General features: G+C 35.7%; 1 protein-coding gene across 4 annotated transcripts in view; it reads left to right on the plus strand.

Moving 5' to 3' along the window:
• eys (EGF-like photoreceptor maintenance factor) overlaps positions 1 to 15,150 on the plus strand; it is a 166,654-nt gene that overhangs the window by 41,728 nt on the left and 109,776 nt on the right. For 3 of the 4 annotated variants that reach the window (XM_085183230.1, XM_085183231.1, XM_085183232.1), the window contains 8 exons: positions 1,879 to 1,986; positions 2,504 to 2,737; positions 3,972 to 4,094; positions 4,197 to 4,310; positions 6,108 to 6,221; positions 7,301 to 7,414; positions 11,479 to 11,676; positions 13,271 to 13,392. In XM_085183230.1, the coding sequence (XP_085039356.1) occupies positions 1,879 to 1,986; positions 2,504 to 2,737; positions 3,972 to 4,094; positions 4,197 to 4,310; positions 6,108 to 6,221; positions 7,301 to 7,414; positions 11,479 to 11,676; positions 13,271 to 13,392 (1,127 nt within the window). Of the gene's footprint in view, positions 1 to 1,125; positions 1,249 to 1,878; positions 1,987 to 2,503; positions 2,738 to 3,971; positions 4,095 to 4,196; positions 4,311 to 6,107; positions 6,222 to 7,300; positions 7,415 to 11,478; positions 11,677 to 13,270; positions 13,393 to 15,150 lie in introns of all 4 variants that reach the window. The other variant, XM_085183233.1, reaches the window with a different exon arrangement.

The raw sequence follows: 15,150 nt of genomic DNA on the forward strand, positions 1-15,150 counted from the left end.
TATTGCTTTCAAGTGAACAGTGGAATTCTTGTGCATTGCATTGCAGTGCAGACTCTTTTAGATCTATTGAATTTGTCCTGAACAAAAATGAAATAACTAGTGTTATCCACACAGGCCTTCACGGAATCTGCAAGGACTCAATTCCAACACAACTACATAAGATTATTGTTCCCTATCTCATTTGTCAGGATAGAATTTTGTCAAAATTGAAACGGAGCTAATAGAGCTAAGAGCAGAATTCTATTAAAATCTGTGTAAAGGTACTGTACTCTCCCCAACAGCTGTTTTTTTTTTTTTTTTTAACCATACAAAGCTGATTGCTAGCTTTACTCAGGATAATATTCAGTTAAACATTTTGAATCTCCTGGTTTGCAGTTCAAGGTTAGCAAGTATTTGCTTAGATTTCTCCGATCACATAAAATCATTCAATCAGAAATTGTCACGTGTGTCATTAGTGTAAAAGAAATAAATCACACCTATTTTTCCTGTAATTTCTTGGTCCGGTTGACATCTTACCTGTGAGACATACCTCTGATTAATCTGTGATTGTGGGTGAAGCCTGTTATGCATTTTTAATGAAGTCAGGATAATTGTCAAATTTTATGACTTGGAGAGAGGTGGAAATTGGTTCCATGGTCAGTTTGAGAAATGATGAGAATTTGACCTGCACCGATGGTGCTGATAGCCAAGCATTAGTCATGGGCCTCCTGTAGCTGCAGTGTGTGACAGTGCTAATGATAGTCATTTTGTAGCGTGACCACACGGTGGAATATATTTATGAGGGACTAAAATGTCAGAAATTGGCAGCATTCACTTTTACATGATGACTTCAACCTTTTTATTTTTTTAAATATCAAATGTAGTGACATAACTCAGAATTAACCACCATGAAAAAAATCATAAACAGGTGAGCACGCAGAGTGGAAAGAATACATCTTATTTTCCTGTGGCACAGTGGATTCTCTACCTTGTTAACTTGTGGAAAAAGTCATGTAAAATTAGATGAAAGCCATAAATTGCTTTGGGGTGTAATTTATTGGTAATTAGTATATTTTCAAGTCTGGTGTTTACTGACATTCACACACCATATCTGATATGGGATTTTTGCTTTTCTTTCCATACGAGGACTTAAGGGGCTGAACTGTGAAATCAACTATGATGAATGTGTCCATGGATACTGCACCAATAACTCCACATGTATTGACCTGGTTGCAGACTATGAGTGCATCTGTCCTGCGGGCTTTGCTGGCGAGTTATCTGTGTTATCATTTTCACAGTGGGCCTTGATGAACATAGCCTAGTTCAATGAATGTTAAACAGCTATAACCATTAAAATATCTGGCTATACTAATGTAAGAGTGTATCTAATTGATAATTAAAAATTCACACATATAAGCTGAATATTGGATAAATCTGTCTACATATAGAACATGTGTTAAAAAAAAATCCAAAACAGCACTTTATCCTCTTAATAAGCACAAAGTGCAAACATTTAAATTACTTTGGGTAATTTCCCTAACTAATACATGTTCATTTAGTTTTTTTAAAATTAGAATATTAATGAAACTTTCATTCTAACCCATATATGTTTAACAAAGAAAATCCAAACATATTTTTCAATAAACTATGTGTGCTTTCAGCGGTGAGAAAAAAACTTGATAGACACTAAAAGTGCAAAGATATGGCAATTACACAGCATTATCTCCCCTACTGACTTCATTACTAAAACACACATATCTCACTTTAATGGTCTTTCCTCCCTACAGTCAAATTCATTTGTGTGTCACTTTGTTGAGACGTTTCTGTATGTTTCCAGTCCTATCGTTCGTCATTACCTTGATAAATTAACAATCTTGTTAACAATGTTTACCTTTTCAGGAAAAAATTGTTCGTTGTCCGACTCTCCATGTATACCAGACCTCTGCAAAAATGGAGGAACCTGCTCCTACAACTTGACTGGGGAAACGCAGTGCATTTGTCCGGCAGGTATTGAACGAGCCTTTTTACACAGCAGACTGGCATACATTTATTTAATCTTTGTTTTGACATATTGATCAGACATACTCATTGCTCCAGTCACTAATCTATAAATGTTGAACAGTGGGCTTCATAAAAAATAGCATTAAGTTATTTAATCGATGTAGCCACACTGAGCATCACTTAATTAGACGCCCAATCCCTTTTGTAACTTCAGTCATTAGTGCACATTAAAACATATCAGTGTTGTTGTTTTCTCCAATTGAATATCATTAGAAGCCAATATACACATATTCAGATTGGTGAAAAGGCTGACTGTATGTTTTTCTGTACTATTTCTGAAGTCTCTGTTTGGCTTTAGTGATTTATATGCTGACTGGTTGAATTATGTAAGCCAGCAAGGACTAAAAATCCTGGCAATGACATATTTACATGAAATCACAATTCATGATTTTTGACAGATGTGGAACAGCTTACTGTACACAGCACATAGCATCAACCATGCCTTTGATCCCACCTCTTACAGGATACCTTGGCAAAGATTGCTCCTCATCGGTAAACCAATGTGTGTCAAATCCCTGCGACCCCGAGGGAACCATCCTCTGTGAAAAGCTGGAAAATACTTATAGATGTGTGTGTCAACATGGGTACACTGGGCGGCACTGCAAAACACCTATAAACCACTGCGTAGATGGCCTGTGTCAACATGGTTCAGCGTGTGTCAATCTATCAGGAGGGTTCAAGTGTGATTGTTTACCAGGTGGGTTCATCACTCTGCAGGGGCTTGTTTCAGGTGCGGCATTTCCTTGAATGAATCATGTATATAGCAGACACACTCCCAGTTTGAGCCTTTCACTTGTTCAGCTTTCTTCTCTGTGGGAGTCTAATCTCTTTGGCCTTAAGCAACAACACATAACAGTCTTATGAAATGTGTAAGTCAAGGCTCAGTTCATCAGGTTGTGAGCTGACTTCAAAGCAGTGATGACGTTTAGGATTCCTCTTTGCCCACGTAGACTCCACAAGTCTTCCTTTAGCAATGTATCCCTTTGATAAAATACAAGTAAGCACATCTATTATTATAACATGAAATATTTCAATCCAAAATTGCAGTCATTACTTCATTTCTATTTGATAAAAAATGCAACCTGCACAGGTGATTGCCGCACTTACTGTACTAGCAGTGGCCACAAAGAATTGTTATAACAAATGTTTAAACCTCCAGATCACACTGATAATTTTGGTACTTAGTAAAATGTTAATAAAATAGGACAATCTTTGCAAATTGTTTAGAAATGCTAAAATAATTTAATTAGCAATCAACTGCCGTCTACCTACAACATCCCGAATGACTAATTTCCTTCTCTAAGAAGTTCTTTCATAGCTTTAAGTGAACAGTGTGGAAGGCACTGAGGGTTCATTGCTTGTATGAAGTGCTGTGTTTTCATTTGAAAGTAAAACCAGTTGTTTTTTTGGGGTTTTTTTTAAAAACAGAAGAAAATTGTAGTTATAAAAAGCCTCAAACCAAACATGCTCATGACAAACATCTTACATTTTTAATGCATGTTGATTTTATGCTTAAAAGGTGCACTTTGGGGTTTTCATGTAAAAAGGCTTATGTTTTCATTAATTATTTCTCCTATAACACACTGCAACAATAACCGCATCTCTTCCCTTAACATGAATTTTATTTAACCCTGCTTTGACCTTGCTCATGCTCACATGTGCACATGTGCAACCTTGCACAATAAAATATGTGCAGAAAAGTCCCAAAAACAGTTTTTGTCCAAATTTCCACATAAATATTTACATTTTTGTTTTTCCTTAACAATGCACTCAGTGTACGTTTTGTCATTTTCTCAAGTTATAGAGATAAACAATATAACTTTCAGAGATTAAAAAAAGGGTATGTTATCAAGCATCCTAAAGGGATAACTTTAAAGAAATGCAATGTAAAAATGAGAGATCCCATAGAGTGTCTCACCCTTTTCCCACAGGTTTAACAGGCCAGTTTTGTGAGATAAACATTGATGACTGTGAAAAAGAGCCATGTGGAGTCCTGAGCATTTGTAAAGACACTTTGAACGGCTACAATTGCTTCTGTGCACCAGGATTTATTGGTAAGTGAAGGCTATCTTGAAGTTATTCTTTGTGAGTTAAAGTGGCATTTTATTCACAGAAGCAATTTGTCAACATGCAGTCCTTCTTTTATATTTTCATAGGAAATAATTGTGAGATTGAAGTGAATGAATGTCTCAGCCAGCCTTGTCGCAATGGAGGCTCCTGCGTAGATGAGCTCAACTCATTCAGCTGCCAGTGTCCCCCTGGGATCACAGGTATTTCATATGGTTCTTACCATGACTGCTCAAACTTATATGTGACCTATGTAAATAAAGCTGAGCAAGAGTCACTCGAAATAACTGGCAAATGTCTATAAACATTAGCAAGCATAGTGAAAATATAATATCCATATATTATGTAATTTATTGTTAATGCAACACGGAAAATGTATGTTTGTTTTAACACAATGCCATGAATGTAAGATCATATAAATTTAATACACATATATGTATTTTATTCTTGTTCTGTTTTATTACTATATATTTACAGCTTCCTTAAAATGTATGTTTTAAAATATTTATTAAACGGTGCTAGCAGTTTGATTTGTGATCCAATTTCGAGAAAAATCAAAGTGTTAAGAGTTTATTGCCCACAGCTGAAGTATGAAAATGATCTTAAAGTGCATATACCTTTACAGGCTCGAGGTTGGATATGGTGCTTCTGAAGTTTCACTGACTGTATTTAATGTCTTATAGCCATAGCTCTTGAAAAATGTTTCCTTAAACAGGTAATACAGTTTAAATTGTAATGCTAAAATTGTGTAAATATTTCCTTGCTGTAAATGTAATTTTTGGATTTTTGGAAACAAATATCTTTGGATTTGATGCCTCCAGATGTGGCTATTTTTAACATAAGCGTTGAGTAAAATAAGCAAAGGTAGTGTTTACTTTAACTCAACTACACTCTTGCTAATCAAAGGTATAAAAATGTAGTCTGTGTTGTCAGAGGAGAGCCAGAGGATGTTTATCCTTCTGAGAACTTCAATGCTGCCATTAAAATTTTCACAGATTATTTAATACATCTGTGCAAAGTAGAAATGTTTGTTTGGTATTGTCATTAGCACAATAAGGGATTCATAAACTCACAAGATGTCAGTGTTTATCTAAATAAAATCTAAAAGACTTTGATATTGACATTTCATGGGTTTTCTGAACTGAAATCTAGAGGAAACTTCAGAAATTTTACCAAATACTGACTTGAAAAGTGTTATTCTCTGTTTGTAATTAAAGACATAATTGAGTCACCAAAATCAGAATAAATTCCCACAATATAATAGAACATATGTCTTAGCAAATCTGCTTTAATAAAATGTTATGTAGCATTCATTACTGGACAAAAACTTTGAAAAAAAAAAACACAAAAACTTTGGATGTCTCGACTGTGTTAAAGAGAGATCACTTAGATAATTATTTCTGGGCAAGCTGACCGTCACTATGGGCAGCAAGACTAATCCGATGTGTTAATGCTTCCATCATGCAAATCTTTAGAAAAGATCCACAAAGGAGAAGATGAGGTTAAAAAAACAAGCTCTATTGTTTATAGTGTTACAAGTGCAGCACAAACAGTACACTGTAATTACATGGAATGTTGGTGTAATTCAAAGACCCGTTATCATTTTGGCATTTCACACTATGTAACAGCCTCCTCTAAAGCTTACAGAGAGTAAATGTGTGAAACAGCGATAGTGAAGGAAAAAAATCATCTTGCTGCTTGGTTAGTTTGCTGCTAATCTGCTCTCTATTTTGAGCAAAAAACAAGGACAGAACAGCAAGTCAATAGTCTGTATTCTATAGAATGTGTGTGTGCCCATCAATCATTTTATTATGTACACCTGCTCATGTTTGTTAATGCAACTATGTAGTCATAGTCAAAATTACCTGTTGAGCATACATACATATACACATTTAACCTTCATGCCAAATAAAGCATATTTCTTCCCTTCAGTCAGTCAAATCTGTGCTGTGTGGCACTTTTTGACCATTTGTGACTGCTGCTGCTTGTTAACATTATAGGCGTCTACTGTGAAGTCAACATAGACGAGTGCACGTCCTCTCCCTGCCTGCACAATGCCACTTGTGTTGACCTAGTTCATGCCTACAGATGTCTCTGTATGTCTGGCTTTGCAGGTTAGTGAATGCACTTTGTGTCAATATTTCTGTAATGTGTGATGTGACATCCTATACATATATTTATTTTGTATAATGTGTGAATAGTTTTCCAGTACAAATAAACAGAGAAGCAATAAAACTTCACAAAAATGGGGGTTGTGGACGTGAACATGTCTCTGAGGTTGAACAAGTACTAAATCTGCAGCAGATCTTGGGCTATGAAGCACTGTAGATACGTTTATGCTAACACGTTTATAGTTCAGACTCTCACTAACATGTGAACATGAATCTACAGCCATAGTCATTCCTCTGCTTTGTTGTATTTAGGTGTAAAATGGTCATGGTTAGTTAGGAGCAATTAGTAGAGCGGTGTTACGTTTGCACTCATGCTCTTATCCTGTAGTCCTTTTTGCTTTACATGTGGTGCTACGATGCTCACTGTAAATAGTGCAAAGTTGACTGTAGATTAAACCACAGGTAAGACTCCCAAACTTAAAGGTCAACCACAACAATGGCTTTTGAACTGTTTCCTTGCAATTTGCTAATAATTCTCACAGAGCAGGATTCACAGTGCAGACCCAAAAATAGAAGTGGTGCAGTGCTCAATCCTGTGAAATCTTACACGCACAAAGGAGGTGATTTCTCTTCTTTCTAAAATTCTTAAGGATTATGCATTTAAAACTTTTTTCTTTTTCTTTTTTTTCTTTTTGCATGTTGACAAATGATATGTAAAATAGAAAGAGGATGTTCTTGCTGCTCCAGCTACGTTGCTGCAGCACAGCAGGAAACCCTTTATGGTATTATAGCTCTGTTTAGCACTTCTTTCATTCTCTGTGTGTAGCATTAAGGTCCGCAATATCCCCTCCCCACAAAGAATGCCAAAACCCCAGATATTGCAGGTACATGTTGTTTATCCACATTCAATTTGCTTTTCTTCATCAGATGAAAGATTGATGTAAAGTAACAGCAAGAACATGCGGTACAGCATAGATAATAATACAGAAAAGGTCATTTTTAATTGGTTGAATTACTGAATGTTTACGTCGATCACTCTTCGGCATAGCATATTTATCAAGTTATGTTCTTTCCCATCAAAGGTACAACATGTGAACTCGACATTGACGAGTGTGCTTCATCTCCCTGCAAGAATGGAGCCACTTGCATTGACCAGCCTGGTAATTACTTCTGCCAGTGTGTGGCTCCATTTAAAGGTAATGAGCACTGAGGGAATGGGGACAAAAAGCAAAGTTAATTAAATTCACATACTATTATTTTCACCTGTCTGAACTAACTTCACATGTCTCAACAAAATTCGTAAGTCTTTATTCTTAATCTGTAGTTAAATAAAGAACTCTTGAATAACTAGTCAGGTATAAGCCACGGTTGATGCTTCCCCCCAGCCATGTGACATCTGTTATTCTCACATGTCCTAAAACTCTTTAACTTGGTGTTTTTTAAACCCTAACCACAATAAATAGCTAGTGCAAATAAATATGAGAAAACAGTGAAATAGGGCATGACCATGATACTTTAGGCTCACTGTTGTGTTTTATGTCAGTGCCACGCCACCTGCCTACTGAAACACTCTGTAAACTAATAACTGTTTTAACTTCATAATAATAATAACTTGTTATTATCCAAATGGCTCTAGATAGTTTACACAACATTTGTAAACCATTTTCAAATATTAGATACAACTTTAAATTAACTTTATAATTATTTAATATGTGTTTACTGAAAAATTATTGGGAAAAATTAAGAATTACAATTTCATTGTCCAGTAAAGAAACAAACAAAAAACTAAACTGAATCAAATGAAAACAAAACTAGAGTATGTCAGTCAATTTACTATTAAAGTGTTACCTTTTGTTAACAAATAAATTTTAATACATTTTTCACAAATATCTCTTTGGATAAGTGTTGAAGTGATAAAATTCTTTAACCAAAACCTTTAATGTTAACTTTGCTGTGACGTGATACTTTTATGTTCTGCAGACACCTTTTGCTGGTCACTATGCAACAAATGCACAATTTAGACAAAAGCAATGAGTCACCCCTCTTTGTCTGTGGATTCAGGTGTTTTAAGTCTCATAAAATCACGGATGTAGCCATGTAGTCTACTTTTGAAAATATCTGTGAAAGTTTGGGTTCTAAAGTACGGAAGAGGATTAGGGCCACTGGGGGGGAAAAAAGTGGGCACGTCTTTTTTTTCTTCTTTTCCTGAATTCTGAGAAAAAAGTCAGAATTCTGACTTTAATCTCAAAATTCTGACTTTTTTCCCAGAATTCTGACTTTTTCCCCAGAATTCCGACTTTTTTCTCAAAATTCTGGCTTTTTTGTCAGAATTCAGACTTTTTTCCCAGAATTCTGACTTTTTTCTCAGAATTCTGACTTTCCCCCCCAGAATTCTGACTTTAATCTCAGAATTCTGGCTTTTTTGTCAGAATTCAGACTTTTTTGTCAGAATTCTGACTTTAATCTCAGAATTCTGACTTTAATCTCAGAATTCTGACTTTGATCTCAGAATTCTGACTTTTTCTCAGAATTCGGACTTTCTCCCTAGAATTCTGACTTTTTTTCTCAGAATTCTGACTTTAATCTCAGAATTCTGACTTTAATCTTAGAATTCTGACTTTAATCTCAGAATTCTGACTTTTTTCCCCCAGAATTCTGACACTTTCCCCCACAGAATTCTGACTTTAATCTCAGAATTATGACTTTTTTCTCAGAATCTTTTTCCCAGTGGCCCTAATCCTCTTCTGTACTAAAGAGCCCAGAGCCTGGGTTCTAATAATTTCTTATGTTTATTTTTTACGTTATGTTTTACACTGAATTCTTCATAATTTTGTAATTATAGTGTGTTATGGTTTTATGTAATTTGTTGTTGTAATTTTGTTTGTGTATTGTGAATGCAAAAGTCCAACAAAGAAACAAGGGTTGAAAATTAGAAAGCTGTAACTCTACATGCAGCGCGTCAGCTAACTATTTTAAACTGCATTGTTCATTTTTTACATATAAAAAGTGGCAGACCACATATTCCAAACCTCTGGAATTAACATCAGCATAGAAACTGTGCTGAGCTTCATGGCATGGGTTTACATGACGGCCTAGTACTTTTATCCATGACTGGTTGTCAGATGCATTACTGCATCATGGTATTTTTTATCATCGTGAATTCATTTACTTGGTCATTTCATTTTCTCAAATAAATCAATAAATATGTTAAAAAGTAATTTTCACATTTGATTATTGATACTATATCCCCACATAAATGAATAAGAAAAGATGAGATAATTATATCAGCATAATGATGAAAAAAAATAACTTTTTTATGTTGAGTTTTGGCACAACTGGGTTTAAATCCCATTCTGGTAAATATTTTAGTTTTTAATATATTATTAATCCACATGCTGGTCTTATAAGAGATGCACTGCTGACTGTGCGTAATACATTTCTAAAACTGGGATTTCTCAAAAACACAAAACAGTAAAACTTTATTATGTTTGATGAGAAAAGAAAAGAAAAGAGAAAACATTTACTTAGCCAGACTCTTTTTAGCAATTCATCCTAAAAATCAGGCAGCCAGTCGAGAAGGACCTCAGTACAACCCAACAACCACTTTGACAGATCTAATGAGCTCATTGGCTGTGAGATCATCCTAGAAGGACAACAGTCAGGGCAGTATTTCACAAATTTGGGATTTACAGCAGAGTCGTCAGAAGAAAAGGACTTTAAAAAAGGCACTTCAATGACATACTGACAACATAAGCAGAAAAATCCAGAGCTCTGATGAAAATGAAAGTGTTCCAGTGTGATTCAAAGAACTGTAATGTCAAAAACTGTAATGTCAAAAACAAGTACAACTGATTACCCTTGTAACACCACTTCAGTGTACAGTGTGATAGTGGCCACTCTGCATCATCAGTGTGCATCAGTGTGCAAAGCTACTCCTTTATACTATGACAGAAAGAATTATACAGTTCATGAAGTCAAATGCTAAAGCCATTTCCGAGAGTATTTCTCAGAGGGTGAATGATTAACTCACTTTATATCTGAGGATTGAAGTGATTCAATGTATCAAGAAAGCCATGGCTCTGTGGAGCTTTAATTTCACCCACTTGTACCGTACAATGAAAAAGTATTCTGAAATGATTAAATATTGCACAATTTAGCACTGCCACTTCTTTCCAAAGGAACATACTGACGACAAAGAAGAAGAAAACTAATATATCGGAGAAAGGTTGTGCTACTGTTTACCAAATGATAACTAACTGAGAAGCTGTCACAGTAGAAGAACCATTTATTAGAAGCATTTGTAATATCAAAATCAATATTTTCACCACATTTATGTGTAAAAAGTTAAAATAGCCATAACTACACTTCAGATTCTTTCATAATTCACGGATCAACCAGCTAACCAGCTGCTAGCTCAGCCAAAGTGCTTCTTATATATTATTTGGTATAAGAAACCATTTGGACTCAGCAGTTTCCTGACAAATAAGAAACTGATTCGACTACAACTTCACTCATTTCCTTCACGTGATTGTTTTACAGAAACGATCTCAGTAGGACGCACCACCACTGCTTTGTCTATTTTTGCATGTTTTGCAACATTTGAAGATTTTTATCATCTGCACTGATCTGGTTAATTTTCTGCAATGCTTTTTTAAATTATTTTATTTTACTTTCTGTAGGCTCAGGAGAGATTAGCCTCATGCACAATCTGTCTGAAGTGATTTTTATCCACTTTCATTTTTCTGTGTAGTTCTGTCAGTTTTCATAATCAAAGCTGTTATTAAGTTGCTCAAACATGATGCAAATGACAATATTCAATAGCACATTAGCAATGACATTGAGGGTTAAGTAGCCACATGTGTGCTTTTATCACTAGTTTTAAATCAGCATGGAGCATTGTTGCATTGAATGAGGAAATTTTGTGCAAAACTCATTTTGTATCAGTACAAATATATATTTATTTTTTGTTTACTAGTCTATAAAAAACTGTCTATAAGTTGTGGAAAATTTTCAAAATAATTTTCAGCCTTATTAATATCGCATCATCTACAGTATAAGGTGTCACTGAACTATTCTTCTTAAATTAGTAAATTTCCTTAGATTAACATTTGGTGTGTGTTCTCAATTCTATTGTAGGTTCAAGGAAACATATAATAGAGGTGTACACTTTAAATCTTGAGATCAATTCTTGCACTGTGTTTTTAACCATGATTCTTGTCTACTGGATGGCCCCTCTATTTATTTCTTTGCCTCTCCTCAGGTCATAATTGTGAGTTCTTACCCTGTGAGGCCAGTAATCCCTGTGAGAATGGAGCAGTATGTGTGGAAGAGTTGGATCAGGACCATTTCCCTTTAGGTTTCCGCTGTCACTGTCGCCGTGGCTTCACTGGTCCCCGCTGTGAAATCAATGTGGATGAGTGCAGCTCCAGCCCCTGTCTTCACGGCTTCTGCTATGATGGTACGAAACAGCTTACGTCTTCCCAAAATTTTCATGACATACACTCATGACGGAAGCAAAACTGCATGCATGTATTTAGACATTAAAATGCCATTTATGTGTCTAATTTGATTTTGTTCACTTGCAGTGTGATAGGTAGTTTTCAGTTGCTTCACCATTGTAGATATTGTGGGTGTTGTGGTTAGAATCATTCATCTGAAGAAAGGAGCTGGACATTTTTTACTGGAGTTCACTTGATTAGTTTCTTAATATGATGTGTCAGAGAAGATCAGTCATCGATGTTGTGCTACAATTTGAATAATGGATATTAAATGACTTTGAATGAATGATTTTGAATGGTTACTCCCGTGCATTTCATCTCTAGCCTAAGTATTTAAAAAACTATCTGATCATTAGAAAAGTGCTAAAGTAATAAATTTGAAATAATTATCAGTCAATGAATCTTGCTTTATTTATTTTATACTGTGAATTTGCATGATTTTGTCATAAATTTAGTTTAGTTTTGAAAAAGCATCAAAATATTTGTTTCTTCCACCCTTCCTGGTGTTCTTGAAAACTGCCAGCTCTCCAGTCCAGTTTTGAACTGGCTTATGCTTTTTCTAAAATAGTGATGGCAGTGGATCACTGTCCTCTCAGTGCTACAGTAGCCCTCCACAAGCTGTCTTGGCCAATTTTGAGCGCAGCCAGTTCACCTTAGGTTAGTGAAGGTGGATTCTTGGACCTATTGGCCAGTGCTCAGTCGCAGCCAGCCAGCCAGCCAGCCAGCCAGCCAGCCACAAGGGACAGCACTGCATAGCCACAGTGACAGTGATGAGTAATGCTGCTGCCACCGAGGACTTACAGCATTTAATGAGAGTAATAGCATCTACACGCACCAAGACAGAGTGACAGCATAGATTACGTGGTAAATCTTTGGGATAATGAAGAATCCAGGGACCCTGACTGGGGAAGTAATAAATTCACTCCTGTAAGAACTGCAATTACCTCTGTCACTGGCTGCCTGTACCAGTGTTGTGTTGGAGAAACAGAATGATGCATCCTTGGTTAAAGTCATTAATAAATAAAGAGAGGAAGGAATGGATTATTAGCCATGGGAAATTCTAACTTCTGATGGAAGAAATTGGCGCATTTGTAGCTTCTGAATTAAGAATAGCACTGAAATTGGTCCTCTCCCTCTGTTGTGCTCTTTCCCCATTCCCCATCATTCAGCGTGTTGCAAGTATGTTGAGAGTGTTGCAACAAATGACAAGGCTTTCAGGCTTTCAGTGAGCAGAAATATGGTGAGACAAGGAAAGCACCTGGCAAGAAGAGGACTGAATGGCCATCGCAGACAGGTTCATTTAAAGCTGGTTAGAGTGTCAAACTGTCAGACTAAGGCATAAGGCAGTTTGGACTTTGCCAGCAACAGGTTTTACTAATACAGCCTAAGTCATTTATTTAATGGTCATACCCTTTAAATATAGAATCACAGTAGTCACTGTGCTTTATGCTCATAATCAGCACTTACCTGTGTAGAGATGTAGGACCCACAGAGATTTGAGTGAATTAATTTATGATGCAAGGTACTGTAACTATGCTCTGGCTTTTCCTGTAGTTGTAGATGGCTTTTACTGCCTTTGCAGTCCCGGTTATGCTGGACTCAGATGTGAGAAAGACATTGATGACTGCGTGAACAGTTTGTGCAGCACCAACTCAGTATGTAAGGACCTCCATCTGGTAAGTTGAAACATTTTTCCAAGGCAGTATAATGGAGTGATGTTATAGCCTATGCTTCAGAATTGCCCAGTCCTGTAAATCGCCACAGTTGGTAACTCTCCATAAAATATTGATAGACATGAATCACATTAGTTACTGTATATTACCTTTGATGGCTGCTGTGCATTCGGTGTTTTAAAACATTTCTTTTGCAGTAAATATTAACAAGTGTGCAGTAACTCGAACATTGGCACATTATTAAAAATGAATAAACTACATCGGCATGACTTTGTGCTCCAGAGCAGCTTGCCAGTTATCTGGTTTACAGGTCCAGCATGATTCATATTGTTTTGGGTGTCTGGGGGGAAAATAAGGTAGGGAACTGTTAATATCTTATGTCCCATAGATGGCCATTATTATTTATATCTCATAATAGAAAAATTATGCCAATTACAGTGTCCCATTTATGCCTTGTAGCCAATGTACCATAATAACCAAAGGATTACCAAAGTACCCCTAGAAGGAAAACACTAATTTGTAATGATAGCGTCTCTGTTTTTAACCAATGTTGTTTTGGATCATGTGTCCAAAACAACACATATACCTGATAATTAGTAAATATTTAAAAAAGCTTCATCTTTATGTTTAAAGTGTAAGTCATAATAAACATAGAAATATTCAATAGGTTTTTCTTTATTTACATTTTTGATAGCCATTTAATAACTTTACAGTGTCTAAATATTCCCCATTAAAGACCTCCACGTCCTGGTTATGCAACACATGGGTGGGCTTGACGGGAAATAAAAAATGTTTATGTCAGAAGTTAAGTTTAACAAAAAAAAAGCAGAACTTTTAAAACTTGTGTCTTGAAGGCACAACTCTATTCTTGTACTTATTATACAAATGTTTTTTTAAGCCAATAACATTGATATGTTGCAGCTGCGGAAAGGCCTTGGGAACCGCATGCTGCTCACTAACTGTGCAATGAGTACCAGGAGCCTTTTTCCAACAGCTGCTTTTTTTGCTAACAGATTGCAGTAGTAAAACAGATGTGTCATAGATAAAGTCCATATATTTAGCCTTTTTTTTCCCTCTGGTAACTTATGATGTGTGTAGTTGAGTTTTAAAAAAGGCTTACATTATAGTAGTGATGTTAAGATAGATGAGAACACTTTGCAAGCGCAAATTAATTTTTATAAAGTTTCTGTACCAAATTTAATTCTCATGAAATCAGTAAGATTTGCAGAGCTAAGTTTTAAGATTATAACATGACTTTCCTTTTTTGTAGCTTATCAGTAATGGTTGTGTTTTATCCAGCCGGTATAAAGAAATAAAATTCATCCATCATTAAATTTTTAAAGTCAGTCAACATATTCTACTAATAATTTTACCTGGCTCTTTTTGATGTAGTTTATAAGGAACAATATACCAATGGAAGCCTATTGTGGTGCAAAAGCTGGTTAAAACACTGTAGTGTAATTTTCATTTTCTGGGATAAACTAAACTTCAAGTCCAAAGACAAAAGGACACCGTGTAAGAAGACGATGGGATCTGATAAGAGGAATATAATGAAATTTCCACAGGTATTTTTTCTAGTCACCGTGTTTTACCGTTACATTTTTCTCGGTTCATTATTCAAATAGGGCCGTTTTTTGGAAACCCATCACATAGTCTTGTTTACAGTGCAGCTATTTCTCTCTCTGAACATTGTGTCCCACAGAGCTTTACCTTATTTTGGAGAATTGCAGTCCCTGAAGGTGACTTAGCAGCAAAAATGAG

This window comes from Neolamprologus multifasciatus, chromosome 13 (assembly GCF_963576455.1).
Source record: "Neolamprologus multifasciatus chromosome 13, fNeoMul1.2, whole genome shotgun sequence".
In the NCBI taxonomy this organism is placed as follows: domain Eukaryota; kingdom Metazoa; phylum Chordata; class Actinopteri; order Cichliformes; family Cichlidae; genus Neolamprologus; species Neolamprologus multifasciatus.